This window comes from Castor canadensis, chromosome 10, assembly GCF_047511655.1.
Source record: "Castor canadensis chromosome 10, mCasCan1.hap1v2, whole genome shotgun sequence".
Lineage (NCBI taxonomy): Eukaryota > Metazoa > Chordata > Mammalia > Rodentia > Castoridae > Castor > Castor canadensis.
In genome coordinates, this window is record NC_133395.1 from 62,536,095 (window position 1) to 62,555,270 (window position 19,176).

At 44.2% G+C, this 19,176-nt stretch overlaps 1 protein-coding gene across 2 annotated transcripts; it reads left to right on the top strand.

Moving 5' to 3' along the window:
* The first annotated feature begins 815 nt into the window (after nucleotides 1–815).
* Nucleotides 816–2,999, top strand: Arl11 (ARF like GTPase 11). 2 transcript variants are annotated; one of them, XM_020170897.2, is made up of 2 exons: nucleotides 816–973; nucleotides 1,528–2,999. In XM_020170897.2, the coding sequence occupies exon 2, from the start codon at nucleotides 1,764–1,766 to the stop codon at nucleotides 2,286–2,288; it is 525 nt and encodes a 174-aa protein (XP_020026486.1). In that variant the 5' UTR covers nucleotides 816–973; nucleotides 1,528–1,763; the 3' UTR covers nucleotides 2,289–2,999. The 2 variants fall into 2 exon arrangements, with proteins under 2 accessions (XP_020026486.1, XP_073899535.1); XM_074043434.1 differs by having other exon boundaries at nucleotides 873–973; nucleotides 1,746–2,999.
* Nucleotides 3,000–19,176: the final 16,177 nt, after the last annotated feature.

The window sequence follows — 19,176 nt, forward strand, 5'->3', positions numbered from 1 at the left end:
ATCCTCCTGTCTCTACCTCCTAAGTGCTGGGATTACAGACATGTACCACCATTCTTGGTTCAAAGGGAAATTTTTGGCGGTTTTTTTGGCGTTACTGGGGCTTGAACTCAGGGCCTCAGGCCTGCTGGGCTTGCTAGGCAGGCACTCTACCATTTAGACCACTCTACCAGCCCTGGTTTTGGTTGGTTTTTTTTTGTTTGTTTTTTTTTTTTTGATGGGACTGGGGTTTGAACTTAAGAGTTTCACACTCTACGGCTTGAGCCACACCTCCAGTCCATTTTGCTCTGGTTATTTTGGAGATGAGGTCTCATGAACAATTTCCCTGGGCTGGCCTTAAACTGCCATCCTCCCCATCTCAGTCTCCCACGTAGCAAAGATTACAGGTGTGAGCCACTGGCACCTAGCATTTTGTGAATAATTCTTATGAGGGATAGACATATGAAATCCCCTCCTTCATTTATTTACTTTTTTTTTTTTAAGTATTGTTAAAATGGAGTGACAAAAGTGACTCCATTTTGATTCTGACAACTTTCCCAATTTCAAGCAGATAGAAGAACCTCCAGGACCCAGAAAAACACTTAATGCATGTGCTGGAAGAAGGTCTGTCTTTGAGAATTCTGAAGGGAGGAGATCACAGGGTTGTAAGAGGAAGAGCAACAGAAGGCAGCCAGGGCTGGGCACAGCTCTGAGCTTGCACACTCCCCTTCCCGCGTAAAGGCTGGGTTTCTGAGAAATGGGAGTTGGTGTAGGGTCTGCCTACACCAAGAACTGATGAGAACATCTCTGAGGCAAGTCCCCAGGAGGAAGATGTCCCGCCCCCAACCACCTGGGAAAAGGAAGCAGAAAAAGGAGAAATTGCAACAGCCACAGAACTTCCTTTATTTCTCACTCTTGGGATGTGCCTGTCAAGCAGAAAGCAGCCAAGCCAACGGCAGAGGACAGCCCCAGAGGAAGAACGCTCCGGCCCTCAGAGGTAATTTAAATTTTTACTTTTCTACGTTGGCAAAGTGAACATAGCTTTATTTTCCTCCAGGGGCACAGTTCAGGATACATACTTCTGGAAGTGAGCTGTCCCCTTTCCTGTCCTACTTGGGTTTCTCCTAAGTTGGGGACAGGTCTTATGTCTTAAAAATTGGGGTTCTTAAAAACACTCAGCATGTTCTAGAGAACATTGACCTCAGTAAGACAGTGGAAGAAAACACTTGGCTCTGGTTCATAAACTTGTCCCCAGTCAACAGTGTTTATAAATGGCTACTATGGACAGGAGAGTGTCCTTGTCCTGTGGGAATGGCCCACGTTCCCAGCAGGAACTCACATGGCCTCTTCACTCTTTGTACAACCAATGTAGCTGACACTTCTGGGTTTAGGTTTTTAGGATGCAAACAAAGGTCAGAGACCATAGACAAGCAAGAACTGAAGAGAATTTTCTGTAATATCTGTGAACTAGGTTAGGTCTGTCTAAGTAGAACTTCATCTTACCTCTTTGCCTTAACTAAGGAACATGAGCCCACCTTCTGTGTTTTACAGGAGGTCCCATACTCTTCCCTGAGGTGGGCCCCAGAGATCTGTCAGCTGGTGGTGACTTATACTCCTTCACTTCCTGGACCATTAGAAGCCCAGCCTATGTTTGAAACCTGACCCTTTGAAGACTTGAACTATTTTGAAGTAGCAGCTCCTCCCCAGGCCTGCATGAGTTTGCATTACTTCAGAAAAGAATAGGAATGGCACTGGCCTTTCTCCCCTAGGATTTAGCAGTGGCCACCATGGGTTCTGTGAATTCCAGGAGTCACAAGGCCCAGGTGGTGATGATGGGCCTTGATTCAGCAGGCAAGACTACGATCCTGTACAAACTGAAGGGCCACCAACAGGTGGAGACCCTGCCCACTGTTGGTTTCAACGTGGAGCCTCTTAAAGGTCCTGGGCAAATGTCCCTGACTCTTTGGGATGTCGGGGGACAGACCCAACTCAGGGCCACCTGGAAGGATTATCTGGAAGGCACGGACATCCTCGTGTATGTGCTGGACAGCACAGATGAAGCTCGCCTGCCCGAGGCTGTGACTGAACTCATGGAAGTCCTGAACGACCCCAACATGGCCAGTGTCCCTTTGTTGGTACTGGCCAACAAGCAGGATGCTCCTGATGCTCTTCCGCTGTTTGACATCAGATGCAGGCTGGGCCTGGAGAGAGTCCAGGATCACTGCTGGGAGCTCCGGGGCTGCAGTGCCCTCACTGGCCAGGGGCTGGCCGAGGCTCTGCAGAGTCTGCAGAGCCTGCTGAAATCCCGCTGAAGTTCCACAGCCACCTGTGTGGCCAGGTGAGCACAGGTGGGGCAGGGAGAGGAAGAATTCCTGAGCCGGACAGAGCAGTTTATCCTTGTTAGTCTGAACTGGAAGAACCAGCTGATTGTGGAGAAACTTCAGCTTGGTTTATCCAACAAGAAATCCTTCTATTCTTGGACAGGATAGTTTTCTTTTTGGAATTTATTTTCAATAGTGTTTACATTCAAAATCAACTATTCTTTGAATAATGATAATCTAAGGAAAAAATCCTCAGCATAGTTCATTTAGTAGTTTATTACCAAGTGTGAATTGAGCAACAAGTGGTTATAATAAATCGAGATCTGAGTTCACAAAGGGAAAGAAACTTCAATGTCAAATTTGATTATCATCTGGCCATGGTCACCATGATTATGAATGATTTTCCCTGGAAGTCTTGGGGTATATGCCCTTATCACTTCCAAATTTTTTCAGTTTAAAAGTTCACTGGGGTTCTCAACCTGGGCAAGGGGCTGAGAGTTAAAGCCTTCCAAAATTTACCCTCCTATCTGACTCTGAATAACCCTTCTCTACTTTTGTCATCCTTATTGCTCTTTTTTCAAAAACCCTTCATTTAGGGCTAGTGGAGTGGCTCAAGTGGTAGAGAACCTGCCTAGCTAAGTGTGAGGTTCTGAGTTTAAGCCCCAGTACAACAACCACCACACACACACACACACACACACACACACACAAAACAAAACAAAAAAACCCCTTCATTTACTTTCCGTTTTCCTCCCCTTTTCTCCTCCTTGTAGCACATGCCTTACCTTAAAGATCATATCAAGCACTTGGGGGCGAATACCTGAAATCCCAGCACTTGGGAGGCTGAGGTGGGGGATGATGAGCTCAAGACCAGCCTACAACAGGACCCTGTGTAAAAAAAAAAAGAAAAGAAAATCAGATCAATTACTTCATTTACCTAATCAAATAATTTGTGTAGAGTAAATAATGTGTGGCAAAAGACACAGAACGTTTAGGTGTAAACCAGGCGTTTCAGTTGAGTTGTGAATTCTGAAGACACGGAGGGCAGAAATGCCTTCTCCCTCATGGCTGATGATGGTAAAATCAAAAGTTGACCCTAGGAGGGTTTTCAGGTGATTGTTACCTTCAATCCATGGAGCTCCTGAACTGATGTACAAAATGTTATGCTTTGGGACATTTTTTCCAGGGAAGAAGATCCATAACTTTGGTCAGACTTTCAAAGACATCTATGATTCCCAAGAGTTAAGAATCACTGATCTGGTCTTACCCCTCTTCAACCATAGAGCACATTGTGTAATTTGAGGTTCTTAATGGCAAGGAGCTTACATTTGGCACCTGTTCTACAGCAAGCGGTTGGGTAGTTCCTCCTATCTTGCATTAGGATCAGCTCCTGGTGATGGTTCTGCTCCTCTCAGGAGTAACAACATAAATTGGCCCTGATGCCTTCCTAACCTCTGACATCCAAGTCCCTCTATGCAGATTCTTAACCTTCTACTATTAGCTTCATAGATCTAGTTCTTTTTATTTATTTATTTATTTTGCCCTTTGTGGGACTGGAGCTTGAACTCAGGTGCAAAGCAGGCACTCTACCACTTGAGCCATCCCTTCAGTCCACTTTGCTCTGGTTATTTTTGGAGATGGGGTCTTTTGAGCTATTTGCCCTGGGTGTTCTCAAATTATGATCCTCCCCACCTTAACAGGTGGCAAGAATTACAGGCTACTGGCACCAGGCTGACGTGTCACTTCTTATAATGACAGTAGGATTTGTTTTTCCTGTGTTGTGACACTGTCTATAAAGTGAGCCCTGGGTTGTGACAATGTCTTCAAAGTTTCACATTAGGAGAGATTTCAATTTTAGACCAAATATGATGTTAGTTTCCCTGCTTGGGCTCCAGGGAGTATAAATCTGGACCCTCAACCCCTTTAACACACAGGTAGTAGAGAGGCCATTTCTGACAGGTGATTTTTCTTTGTTTCCATAACACAAGACAGACAACATCTTCTCTCCTCTAAGGCCACAACTCTGGTTCCCACAGAACCACACAGGTGCCATAAGCTCAGCCCCAGGCTTCAGTTTGGCTTCTCTAGAATCTCCAGGGGGTCCTGGCTTCTAGCTCACACTTACTGCTTTCGCTGTGGGTTCTCTCTTCATTTCTGTCACTGAGGGTATGCTTTTCTTTTATTCAAAGGCAGCATATGTTTTTAAAAATCTTTTTTTGTTGTTACACTTTGCAGAACATTTCCCTGACTTCCCAATGGCAAAGTCATCCACCATGTTGCTAAAAATGACAATCCCCCTCCTTCAGTCAATCTCCTCTGACCCCAGGATGTGACAGCCTTTTCTCAAGTGTGTGTTTGTTCACAGGACCAGACAGACTGAATAACTGGGCCAGTGGGGAGCTCTGAGTCTTTGCCTGAAGCCACAGTCCTTAAAGTTGGTCTTAATAATCCCAGGGAGTTCTTCTTCCATCATCCCTCTCAGAGAAGATACTTCATAATAACCATGCCCAGTTCACGCCAACCTTAACTAACTCCTTGCTGGTCTGCCTCCTGCTTGGAGGGATTGAACAACAAATGCTCTCACAGAATTACCCAGTTATGGGTTCTAGGATGTTAACTATACCATTATCTGGATAGAAGGTGGGTTCAGAGTCCAAGGGCAGCTCTGCCAGTCTTCTACTCACTGGTTTCTGAAACATCAGCCTCCAGTGATCATCGGAATCCCACAGGGCATGTCCCTGTGTGGCCTCCTGGGATTTCTGATGTCCCCTGTGCATGTACTCTGGCCTGTCAAGCTTCCATTTCCAACGGGCAGTTCTCATATGCCCATGGCAGTGGGAGCAGTCCTCTGAGGCACACAACTTTAGGAAGTCTCATATTATGCTTGCTCTTTTGGAGGCTTAGCTTCCTTTCCTATCTGTACCTTCTGTTCAAATCCTACACGTTATTTAAGAACCCTCAGATCCCACCTCTCCAGGAAGCTTGGCCTGCATGCTTTAGAGAGAGAGAGAGAGAGAGAGAGAGAGAGAGAGAGAGAGAGAGAGAGAGAATTCTCCCTGTTAAAAATAAGAGACTTCACTTCCACATTTAGTTTAGGAGACTTGTAACTTTAAGTTCTTTCCTCTGGCTCTTTGAGATTTATATAAATGGTTTTAAAAGCTAAATAAATAATAAAATCTTTGGGACTCAGGGATGTGTTTTTCAAGGACCACGATGAAATCATCAAGTCAGGCAGATGGGGTCTCCCAGCTTTAGTGAGAAGGCAGAAGCCTAACCTTGCTTTAAGCTGCAAAACCACCCTCTTCCCCTCCTACCCTCATCCTAAAGACAGCAGACGTTTGTTTTTCTTTAGGTGAAGCCAATTAGCTCACATGGATGGTGACCTCATTTACCAGGTGAGGCTAGGGTGAACTGTGTGTGACAAATGGTTTCGTCAGGCCCTCTTGCTTCGGGACTAATGTCACTGTGTGCCGTCTGTCATTGCAGTCTCTCAGGGAGATGGGAGGTTTACGATGGTTGCATGTCTACTCAGTAACAAAACAACTTTCTCTGTCTCCTTTGTGGAGACGCCTGCTGGATTGACAGGAGATTTGTTTTCATTATACTTTCCTCCTGGCCCCATCGCTCGCTTCTGTGAGCTTTTAGTTACACCATTTTCCTAATCAGGAAAAGTATGGGGGAAATAAAGGGTACTCGGCCCAAATGTATCCCAGTGAACAAAGGAAAATGAGGTGGTTTTTGGAGGGCACTTAATTAGGAAGGATGAGCATGTGGTCAGCATGACCAGCAAGATCACGAGTGCCCCGTGACAGCTGCCCCTGAAGCCAGGGAAGGATTTCACAGCGCAGTGAAGGCTGACCTCGAATTTTCTTCTTGCACAGCTCATAAAAGCAGCAGCTCAGGAAAAACAAAACAATTTTAAGAAAGGACAAAAAGGAGTATTTATTTTCACCTCAGTGTCTTGATTTCCACACCTCTGACAGGTTCACCCCAAGGAAATTTGGCTATGCAGCTCCAAATTATGTGTATTTACAATTCTCCCTCTGTCTCATATCCTGAGCTAAATCCTGATAACAAATCCTCTGACTTCCTCCCTCCTCTCCATACACAGGGGGGTGGGGCATGGATATTTTTGCAGGCTACTCCAAGCATGAAATTGCAAACCTAAATTAATTCTCATAAAAGCACTTCCAATTCTTCAAATAAAAAGGAAATATCATGATTATAAATGCTCTCTCATTAACATGACATCATGTCATTTTGCAATTTTTATTTTATCTTTTCTTAGAATTCTACAAATTTCAGCTTCATGTGAGGTAAAGTGTAGCTTAACCTGGAGGGAAAATATAAAGAATGTAAAGAAATGTATATAAAGACTTTCAAGGTTATGAAAATCCTTTCACCAGCAGATCAGCTCCGAGAGGAATATGCAACCTTATCCTCTGCTCACTCGGTGCTTGATTGCATGTGAGTGTGTTGGCTCAGAGTCTGGCTTGTAGTCCATCAGAATTGAGTAGAACACCAGCTCTGCCCTTCATCAACTGATACCCTTGGGCAGATTATTTAACCCACCTAAGCTCTGGCTGCCTTATTTGCAGAATGGGAATGATTGTAGGAGGTAACTGACAGGTTCTTATGAGAATTAAGTGAGATAATAGATTCATTTTGCCAACCTGCATTTCTTGAGAACATACTATGTGCAATTAACCCAGCTATGTACAAGAGACAAATGGAGAAAGGAGATACAAAGCAAGTCCTTGCTCCTGAACTTCTAGCATTGACCCAGGGACCAATATTAAGTCCCACTAAAACAAGTTAAAAATGAAAATGAAGCTGGCAGAATGGCTCAAATGGTAGAGCGCCTGCCTATCAAACATGAGGCAGTGAGTTCAAATCCCATACCACCAAAATAAAAATAAAAAAAAAAAGGAAATGAAACATAGACTCTGGGGGCCCAGGCTTTTCTTGCAGATCCCTTCCCTTACCCTTGGAACTCTCTAGAACCCAACTTGTTTTGGAGGAAAGAGGATGATAGGGTTAGTAAAAGAGGTGGGATGGGGTGGGAGAGCAGAGTCCAAGAACAATGCTGGACCTTTAGCCTTTGGTCTCCATCCTTCTGTTATCAGATGGGTGGACTCTAGAAACTCTGGTCAGAAGATTTTCTGTGTGGAAAGAATCCAGGCAGGACATGTTGCTGTAGTAAAGTGATAACAAAGTTTATTAAAGGTGAGGGGAAGTTACCTCAGAAAGCTGTGGTGGTCCCTGCCAGGTGGACTGAAGGAAGGTGAGGAAAACAAGAGAGAGCTTTTGTTTCAAGGGACTTTGATTTATCTTAAAGACAAGTGGAACTCTCAAAAAAAAAAAAAAAAAAAGGACAAGTGGTGGGAAAAAACCCACCTAATGCATTAGTGCATTAGGGAGAGCCACAGGTTTGTTTGACAAGGCCTTTTCATACAACATGGAGCACTTTGCACATGCATTTATGCTAATTCGTAGGTATTTTAATTTCACTTTGCCTAAGGCCCTCATGAATGTGGGCCAGACAGGTGTCATTTCTTGCACAGCCAGGACCTCTGTGGGGTCCTACCACCTTCCTTAGGCTGGTGAATGGGCCAAGAACAGACTGGGGAGCCATAGAACTGGCTGGCAAGGAGTGCCCCTTTAGGCTGGGAAACTACTATGCTGGTTTATCCTCCACGACCCCCTCTTTTGGCCCAGTGTCTCCACTAGAGCTTGGCCTCCCAGGGCAGGAATCAGGGAAGATGGGGGTAGGGTGAATGGGGACTGGGAGAATGGGGGAATGGGGGGGTGGGGTGGGAGGTTAAGGGTTAAGGAAAGATGAGGCATGTTACTGGAAAGTTTAGTGCTGTTGTATACCTCAGTTCTTGTGTCGGGCAAGAGAAGAATTCAGGCAAGATGAGAAAATGTAATAAAAATAATAATAAAGTTTATTAGGAAATGAATTTAGTGTGACAGGATAAAAATGGGGAAAAGGGAAGAACCCCATGCAGGAAATGGGAGTGAGAACTCACAGTGGTGGTCCTCATCTCTTAATCTTATACTTTCTAAGCTGGAGGGATATATGTGGTCATTGCAGTATTGTATCTAGGTGGCTAAGATGGGTGTTAAACAGGGAGACATCATCCAGGCCTACTCAAATTCCAGGGACAGAGGGTGTGCTTTAGGATTTCCATTTGCCAGACATGTCTTTCATCCTTTTTGTTCTTCCACCATCCAAGGAGCCTTGGAGCTTGTCCACATCTTCAAGAGCAAAAAGGATGCAGACAGCCCTGGAAAGCAGACAGCCCTGCTCTTGTATCTTAAACATCTAAAAGGAGATGGGAGGGGTGACTAGTTGTTCTGGCTTTTTAGTCTTTACTTTCCAGTTTCAATGTCTGAGTCTTTTAATATTTTATTAAAAATAAATGTCTTTTAATATCTATTAAAATGATATAATTGCCCTGTCTCCTCCTCTATCTATCCTATCTCATCCATCACTCATGGCACAAAGTCTATGAGAATTCAGTAGGGAGGGCTGGTGTCCAAGGGACAACCAACCAGAGCAGCTTCTGTAACTGGAGTTCTGACCACAGGCCCAACTTCAAGGTTCCACATATCAGGTCCATCCCAATATGCCAAAAAAAGAGATAAGTAGTGGTAACCAAAGGACAGAGAAAGGATATATATTACATGGCACAGGCATGCTGAGGAAAGAGGGAGAGTAAGCATTGCAGCCCATCGTTGGGGTAGGGACATGAGCCTAAGTTTAAATAGAGGAAGAACTGGGGCAGGGGGCAAAAAAGGTATGCCTAATTACTAAACTGTCCCCATCTTAGGTGTGGTCCACTTTGTCATTTCAGCATGGTGAGGCAGCAGGAGAAAGGCACTGCTGCCTGGGAGGCAGTTTTGACTTGTCTTGTGACAAGATGAGGAGTGAGGGGGATATTCCTCCAGTTTCCCAATTTCCACATAAAATTAGGAACTTGAGATGCACATGTGAAAAGCATTTCAAGGTGTCTCACAAAAAGAAGAGTTTCACAAGGTGAAAGTTTTAGCAAGGATTTATTTTAGTATAGCAAGACAAAGTAGAGAGAAATGGGAAGAAAGGGAAAAACATTTTCTGCTCCCCATGCAGAAAATGGGAGTAAAAATCAAAAGATGGGTGGCTCTTATTTGTGGTCTTTATACTTTGTAAGCTGGGGAAATACATCCTAATCCTTGTCATAGTTGTGGGGTGGTTCAGATGAGTACTGTTTATGATTCTAAAACATGGAAGTGAGATTTAACCCACCCAAAACACAAGGACAATAGGTGACCTGTGGGACTTCCTTTTGCCAGACATGCCTCTCATTTTCTTTCTGTCCCTTCAAGATGCCCTGCAGTTTAACCCAAGAGAAAGGCAGTTGCAGACAGCCCCTCCCTGTCTCCCTATCCTCCTGACTGAACATTTAAAAGGAGGTGATGGGAGGGGAGCTTGCTGCTGTTTGTTTTTCAGTTTTTTACTTCTTAGTTCTATGCTGAGTCTGGCCCTTTTAATATTTATTAATTTTAATTTCCCTGTCTCATCTATCTACCTATCTATCCATCCATCCATCCTGCTTCATTATGATCTGTGGTCCTTTAAACCAGTGTGCAAACTCCTGAAGTGAGTTGGTGGCAGTGGTGCAATGGTCCCCTCCCACACTACTAAAGATAGGATCACCTCCCCCAGGCCAATCTGATGATCCCAGGTCAGAGTCTGAGCGGTGGGAGAAGCCTGTGGTTGTTTTGTTTGGCCACAGTCTGGTCACGAGGCTGTTACACAAGTGTCACTGTGACCCAGGCCCTTCCTTCTTCTCAGGGCAGGATGACTCAGCAGGTCTGGCAAGTTGCTCAGTGGGCCCATGAGGGCACTTGGCAGGAAGTGTGTAGGTGACACCAGGAGCTGGGTCCACACATGACTCAGGAGTGTGGACATTCACTCTGGGCTCTGTCAGGAAGACAGGCTAGAGTGTGTGAATATACCTCCTAAGGGGGCCCTTAGAGACAAAGAAAGAAAGACCTGAGACGTGTGTCTTAATGTTGTGAGATAGATACATACATTTAAATGTACTCTCTTCCCAAACCTCACCAGAGACACAATCATGGAATTGAAAAAGAAAAGAGACACATTCCTAAGAGCAAAGAGCAGGAGAGAGAGAGAGAGAGAGTAGCAGATTTGCAAATGGCAATAAATTTACGGAAGATGGAAAGTGAGCTCCAAGACCAGAGAAAGCGGAAACCCATGTGTGCTGGGGTGGGGTGAGGGTTGTGTCTGTGTGTGGTGTAACATTTCTCTGTGCTACACACTGGTTTGAGAGTTGAATGTGTATTGACTTATCTAATGTCCCCGAACTCTAGAAGTTTCTACAGAGATTCATTACATCACTCCAGGTCACTCAGCAGCATTTGAACCTCTGTGGGTGTGTGGTTCTAGAGAACGTGCTCTGTGCAGAATTTAGGCACCACATCTCGGGACTTGGATGGTCAAGGAGTGGCAAAGTGGGATTGAAAACAGAACTGGAGGAAAGTCAATATAAAGAGAGACCCTCAGTTCTCTTCACCTGCCATTTTATAGGCAACTGCCCCTCTGCTTTGTTTCTTCTCTGGAGGCCTTGCCCAGCTAAGGATGGGTGACACACCATGAACAGAACTGAGGAACGTTCATGACATGACTGGAAAAGCTGCTCGGAGCCCTTTCCACTCAGCTACCACGTGTGGCATGTGGCCTATACACTCCAGGTGGGGACTGGGAGTGAACCTCCAGGAATTCTGACCAGCAGAATGACGACCATGACATTTGAAGTTCCCCCAGTGAAACAGCTGGCTCACCAGCCAAGGTCATGTAGCTTTCTATTAGCTTCTTGGTACCTTCCTCCTTTTCCTACTTGTATTTTCTTGTGGAAAAATGTAAACACAAAGAAATTTTGGAAAAATAGATTGAAAAACAAATGTTATTAAATTTCTTAATAGCAACAACACTGAAACCTAAAAGGTAATGGAAATTCTAAGGACAATTTGAGCAATAAAATTATACTATAACTCATACAATACAACAAGCATCAATGAGTCAATGCTGCTATAAGTCAATCAATGAATGACTAAATAATTGAATGAGTCAATCAAAAGAAAGGAGGGAAATAGAAAACCACTGTTAGAACTTTACAGTAGTAATTGTTGCAGGCAGGATGCATCAACAATGCTAAGATTATTTGGGGAGAGTTTGAGCATAAACAGGATATTTAGACAGTTTAAAAGTATGTCCAACAATCAAATTATAATAATAATTATAATTATTAATTGCAGAAAGAAAAATAGTAACTTTACAGTCTGGAGAAATGCAGAAAGCACTGTAGCCACATGACCAAGGTTAGCATCATAGTTCATACTGATATCGTGCAGCCCTCATACGATACACTGACAAGGGCACATTACCTCTGTGGTATTCTTGCAAAAATCCATAACTCACTGTAGCTATGGGGAAAACAACAAACAAATCCTAACACAGAATAAGTACCAGTGTTCTTCAAAATTGTCAAGGTCATTAAAGACAAAGAATAACTGAAGACCTGTCCTGGATTGGAGGAGACTAAGAAGACTCAACAAATAAATAGGATCCTGGAAAAATGAAACAACATTACTAGAAACACTGATGAAATCTAGTCTGTAGTTCAGTAAATAGTAGTATACTAAAGTTAGTTTCCTGGTTTTGACAATTGCACTTAGGGCTATGTGAGATGACAAGATGAAAGGAAGCTGGATAAAGGCATTAAATAGAACTCTGCACTATTTTTGTTGCTTTTCTAGAAGTCTAAAATATTTCAAAATAAAAAGTACCAAAAGTCACCTAAGGGAAAATTATTTCCAATCTAGAATTTTATAACCAAAGTATGAATCAAAGTCAGGTGCAGTGGTTCATGCCTATAGACCCAGCTACTCAGGAGGCAAATGTTGGGAGGGTCTCAGTTCAAGGACAGCCTACATAAAAACTTGAGACCCTATTTGAAAAATAACTAGAGCAAAAAGAGCTAGGGTGTGAATCAAATGGTAGAACACCTGCCTAGCAAGTGCAAAGCCCTGAGTTCAAACTCCAACACTGCCAAAAAAAAAAAAAAGGAAAAAAATGTATGAACTCTAAGACACAGAAGACACAGCTGTCAGGGGAAATGGTATAAAGTACTTGGTCATGACCATGAGGAGAGAACAATGACATTTTTCAGACATGCAAAGACGCATGCATCCTTTGTTAGGAAACTACTGGTAGTCATGCTCCCTAAAAGGATAAAGCAAGATGACAGAGCATCCAGGCAACATGAAACCGATGCTAAAGGAAAGCAGGGGGTTTTCAAGAGAAACGACTATGCAGAGGCCTTGAGGGCAATCAGTATAGATGGGAGCAAGAGGATGAACTGTTCCCAGAAAGATCATTAATCAACCCAAAACAACAGCAGTTTACCTATTTGGGTCTGTCAGTAAAGTTTTCAGTTTTGACAGAATTTGGGTTTGAATTATTGATAAATATGAATGTAGAAAACCAAACAAACGGGGCTGTACTGGAAATGCAATGACAGTATCCTAAATGACTCAGTTGTGGATTATCTTTACACAGTCATAAGTAATGTGACTTCTAAATATTTAACCAAAATACCTAGTTGGGAAGAGAGGAGGGAAATACGTGAATAAGCACGTGGGGAGGAGAGTTGAATTCCTGTCTTCAATGTAAGAAGCAAGGAGCTCATTGCCCAATGGGCTCCCAGTCTCAAGGTGAGCAGCCCCTGGGTGTCAGTTGGGGGGAGACGGGGAGACAATTATGGCAGATGTGAACACCTAGAGGGATCTTATTTTCTGCTGCCCCAGGCAAACTGGTGGTCATGGAAGAAAGCCGGGGCAGGGCGGTTTTAGGGCTGGCTCAGGAAGAAAGGAGCTCAGGTTCCATTCCGCAGGGGGCCGTGTCCAAGGAAATGCCACCTGGGGCAGTGTGCAGCCACAAAGCAGCTGACAGCTATCACCAGGTGGCTGTGGTCTGGTTTGGGCCTTGCTTTCCATGGTGGGTTCTATGAGGCACCAGTGCTGCCAGATTGAAGAACTGTTGACTTGAAAAGAGGATCTGTGGTTCAGCAAGCTTGGGAGAGGCCGGGGTCACAGACAATAAGCACTGCAGGACGTCTCAGAGCTATTAGTATGTGGGTGGGAATAGCCAACTCTAAGACACCACAGACAGGGGAAAGGGTACAGAGTACTTGATCATGACCATGAATCCATTTTAATGAAGAACAGAATCCAGAGAACGACTGGCGCGTCCTGGGTGAGGGTGAGGCAACAGTAACTGGAGTGGGCAGTAACTGGAGCAGGATCTGGTTCCATGTATTTTGATACCTTCACCACCACAACCAAGGCCCTCTCCACTGGCTAGGTTTAATTAGGACTGCGCAGTCAATAGGCAAATGAATGGAGGTTTCAGATAGGCTCTGTCCCCATAGGAGGCTGAAGAGTAAACAAACACAGGCAGAGGCCCACTTGTAATGTCTGTAGGCACCCAGCAGGGAGGTGGGGATCACCGAGTGGCTTGCAGATCCATGGTAAACTGACAGGTCAACATGGAACCAAGACCAAACCCACACCAGCTTTTCTCTACTAGGTCAAGACCTGAAAGCCACAGTAGCACATGTTAATCAGGTGCTAGAGGTGGCAGGGACGGCTGTGGGGGAAGAAAATTCTGGGGTCCACCCAGGTGATCTGGAAGAAATGCAGGAATTCACAAGTTACAAACACTGTGTTTCCCCCTCATTCTCAGAGGGCTCAGTCACATTTCTCAATTTCTCCAGGCATCTAGCTGATGAAACCTGCTTCTCTGAAGTACAGAACGTTTCCTTATGAAGTTAACAAAAGGCAGGGTGTGGCGGGGCATTCCTATAATCCCAGCACTAGGGAAGCTGAGGCAGGAGGATCACCCAGGCCAGTCTGGGTTATATAGGCATACACTGTCTCAAATTAAGAAAAAAAAAAAAAAATATATATATATATATAAATAACCAGTCTGCTTAAAAAAAAATGGAAAAGCAAGCAAAGGGTACCAAGTCATGGACTTATAAGAGCATTTATACCACATTCCAGTGTGAAAGGAACAAATCCAGTCTCTGTCTGAATGACAGTTTCTGAGGACATGTACTTCTAATGTTTCCATTTTATTCTCTGATGTGCTCCAGGTTTCCGCCAGTTGTTCTAGTAACTTCCGCTCTAGCCCTGACACCTGGCATGTTTTTTACAGTTGGTTCCGAGATGGTCCCTCCCAGGAAACAGAGAAGATGTCACACATTCAGGGCCTGTACAGGCTTGTGCAAGCTGGGATAGATGAGTACACATGGGGAGTACTGAGTGCGTGTGCATCATCCGCTCCACGTGCTAAGGGTCAGGAGGCTGAGGGCACAGCTGAGCTCTGGCCCTGCCTATCCCTCTCAGGCAGCCTGAAGTCAGGTTCTGCCACCGTGCCCTGGGCCTTGGCACTGTCAGGTTCTACTCCAGTAGAAGGAAGATGACAATCCCTGTCCGTGGATAATCACATGGGATTACTGTGAGGGTCGGATATTACAATGAACAAGAAAGCGCTTTGCAGGGGAATGTATCTGCATGCAGGGCACTGACAACACCCAGTCCCTGCCCCAGATGTTTGCCTGGCACATCCCACTGTGATCACTGTCTCTAGCTCATTTGCAAACTTCCTAAGAAAAGGAAAGAGGAAGACAGATATGAGACAACAGGTGCCTCATGGACGCCCCTGCAGTAGAGCCAAGGGCCCACAGGCTTTAGAGACAAGGCCCATTCTCTGCAGGCTCTTAACTCACACCTTGAAAGGGCAGAGGCCCTCGGACCTCTGCATTGTCCACCCTTCCCCAGCCCACCCCTACAGGCTGCAGCTGCTAAAAATACCCAGGCCACCTGCTGCCCAGGAAGGCAATAAATCATTGGCCTTCCAAGCCAGAATCTGGGCCAGGCTAACTTGGCAGTAGGCATGAACCCACTGGGTTAAGTTCACATCTTCCCATCCAGGAAGTTACCAGTAGCCTGCTGCCTGGAACTATGGCCAGCCAGTCTAGAGGGAGCAGAGTTGAAGGCTCTAGGGTCGGAGGAACTAACTGGGTTTGGAGCAATCAGAACGGGTGTTCATGGGTTGGAGTTGGGGGAAGTTCCAGGGAAAGAGCAGTGGCTCTGTGGCTACTGACAGGCAACTCCTTTACTATAATAGAATAAAGTAATCACATCACAAACTCATAGATTAGTGCCCAACTGCTGTATTATTACCCCAGGGCCACCAGATGTCACTGTTACAAGGCGCATGAGTATTTGTGGTCAGATCCCAAGGATAGGAACTAACGTATGCAGTGGCATACATTAGGGGCACACGGATGAAATTCATTTCTTGCTTCCACTTCTTATTAATTGGATCCCACCCACCAGCCCCTGCCCAAAACCATCAGACTCCCAAAACACAACCGAGAAATGCCGAAGCTCACCTTCACGCTCGACACAATCCTATGAACCACAAACGAGAGGCAAAGACAGGTTTTAATCTATTCTTAAAGCACATCAATAAACACACGTTTCTGGGGCACACAAAACAGTGTGTTGCAGTGTTGCTCAAACCTGAAAACATGGGGAAAGCTGACAGCATGTCACCTCCCTGCTAGAAGAACCACTGCATTGTATGTAACTGCTATAATTGACCACTTGGTCCAACCAGTGAAAAATACAAATAGGAACATTCATAAATACAAAACCAAACAGTGAAACTGAGTGGCTACTCAAGCGTGGTGAATAGACCCAGATGGTCATGAATGTACTTAGGTTAAGTTTTCTCATAAGCCAGGCACCGGTGGCTCACGCTTGTAATCCTAACTACTCAGGAGGCAGAGATCAGGAGGCTCTTGGTTCGAAGCCAGCCTGGGCAAATAATTCCAAGAGACCCTTTCACAGAAATAGGGCTGGTGGAGTGGCTCAAGGTGAAGGCCCTGAGTTCAAGCCCTGGTACTGCAAAAAAAACAAAAAACAACAAAACAACCCATAAAATTTATTTTCATAACTTGGATGCTTCTAGGAACATGTCTAATGCTTAGTTTGAGACTTGCTATTGGAATAGAAAGGGCACTTTTTTTTTTTTTTGGAGACAGGATCGCTATCTAACCCACTCTGGCTCCAACTCATGATCCTCCTGCCTCAGCCTCCTGAGTGCTGGAATTATAGATGTGTGCTACCAAGCCTGGCTAGAAAGAATACATTTAAGTGGATTGGGACATAGCTCACTGAAAAACTATGTGGCCGTGGGCACCTGTGAACCAATCGTTTTCATCTTGGTTTCCAGGTGTATAAATAGAACTGTCCAAGGTCCCTTTAAGCAATCTGAGAGTCCAGAATTCCATGTGCAGCCTTGAGAGGCTCCTGTACAGTTAGGCAGGTGGATATACAACAATTACCATGGAACTCCTCCCAGGCACTTACGTGACACTAACAAGAATTTGGAGAACTCAGAGTTCCCTCCCTCCTGCGGCTGGAGTGGCTCAAATGGGAGCACCTGCCTAGCAAGCACAAGGATGGGTTCAAACTGCAGTATTGCAAAAAAAAAAAAAAAAAAAAAAATTCTGGTTAAGCCGAGTCCCTCCCTCCTTCCCAACTTCCAGAGGACAGGGAAAGCTTTTGGGAGAAAAGAGATTAAATACATAGGACCTAATACTGCTTCAGGATTGGCATGTGTGATCCTCTGTTGGAAGGTGGCCAATCAAATATTTTAAAATGTTAACTTCATATTAACGTAAGCATCTAGGAAACTGGTTTCCAAAACCAAGTGATAACTGTGCCAACCAACCTCTGGTAAGTACATAATTTCTCAAGAATGAAGGCATTTTCTAAAGCATGATACACAGTTGGTTTTGTGTCTTCATGGGGAGGGAGGGAGAGAGGGACAGACGGGGGGTGGCGGGGAGAGAGAGAGATGCTGAATTCTTTAGGAGTCTCTCCCAAATGTTAATACATGTACAGGAAAATGTTTAAGAAATAGAAACCAAGTTTTTAATAGTGATCCTATCATTCTGATCTGAATTTTTTTTTTTTTTTTTTTGAGAGATCTCACTGTTGCTTGCTCAGGCTGGTCTCAAAATTCCTGGGCTCAAACGATCCTTTCATCTAAGGCTCCTAAGTAGCTGGGACTATGGCCACCCTGCCCAGTTTTTAAACTTTTAAAAAATTATCTAAAGTTTCCATTTTCAGCACTGAATGCCTACCAATTATATAATATTCTCAGGAAGGATACTACATCAAATTATTATTGGCTATTAACATCTTAAGGTTAATTAATGGATGTGATTGTTTTCTACAGGGAAGTGGAAGTGGGAGATAGACTTTTGTTAGGTCTGACTTCTGCAGAGATGTCCAGTCTTTGAGGAAAGGGGAAGAAGTGGGTAGAGGAAGTTGGTTCATACCTTCACCTAGGCCTACCTATGACTTGAGGGTATTTAGTTAAAATTAGGAATTGCAACACTAAGCCTTTTCATTCAAGGCTTTGTTCAGTTATTTTCTTCATAGATTCTTTAGAGTCAAATTCCAGCCTTTATAACAACAACAACAACAACAACAAAAGAAGAATTTTAAAATGAAAAAAGGATTCTTCTTCAAACTTTTTGTTTGCATTTTTTTAATGGCACTGGGGTTTTGAACTCAGGGCAGAGCCTTATGCTTGCTAGGCAGGCACTCTTACAGCTTGGGCCACTCCATCAGCTCTTTTTCTGTGATGGATTTTTTCAAGACAGGGTCTTTTGAACTATTTGCCCGGGCTGGCTTCAAACCTCGATCCACCTGATCTCTGCTTCCCGAATAGCTAGGATTTATAGGCATGAGCCACCAGTGCCCGGTTGCATTTTGGTTTCTATTAAACTTTTCTTTGACAAAATATTACAATTTCCACATTGTAACCTGTGGACTTTTCTTGGAGCCCTAGGAGTGATGGAACTGACACAATTAAATCCAGGACAAGTCATCACTTATGCTCTTTTTAGATGGGTTATGTTGATATCTGTCTCAACACTCTGAAAAAAAGGGTTTGTGAGGGAAATTTAGAGCATAAACAACACCAGGGAAGAATGAACTGTTTGCAGGAGTCTCACTACTTACAATAGATGTCATTCATTACGCATGGTAAATTGCTTTATATATTCCTTAAAGCTTGTCTTTTTTATGGCTCCCCAGGAAACACGTGATGGGGAAGGGAGAGAAGGTACTAGAGTGAATGGTCAGTCCATGGCTGCCTGGTCCTGTGGCGTTGTAGTGCTTCATGGTAGGGAGCAGGTGGTGATCACTATGATCCCAAGTAAAATTTAGAATTTAAAACAAATTGAAACTGTCTATCACCTGCAAGTAGTTGGAGATGCTGAGGCTGGAAGAGGGGACACAGGAGTAGAAGATATACTGAACTTTGGAAAGGAAAAATCACTGGCAACTAAATTATGACCCATCAACTGTAAAATGCATCCTCTTTGTAGAATGTGAAAATGTAGTGGAAAATGCATCTTTGAATCCATGACATATGGTTGTGAGCTTGCTCCCAACTCACTGTGACAGGGACATAGGCTTCTATTCACAGGGACTTGTTAGGTTCCATAACTGTCAAATGGGACATCAATCCTTCTCCCAACTCAATTGGGAAAACATTTGTATCTGTCCCTACTAGATCACAGAATCATCTGTACTCCAAGTTTCCATCAGAATCTACAATCCTCATTTCTCTTCCACTCAATATTTGGCAAAAACCCAGCTGAGAGAAATGTTTATAGGACTGCCTGCCGGGTCTTTGGTCCACCCAGTTTGCTCCACTCTC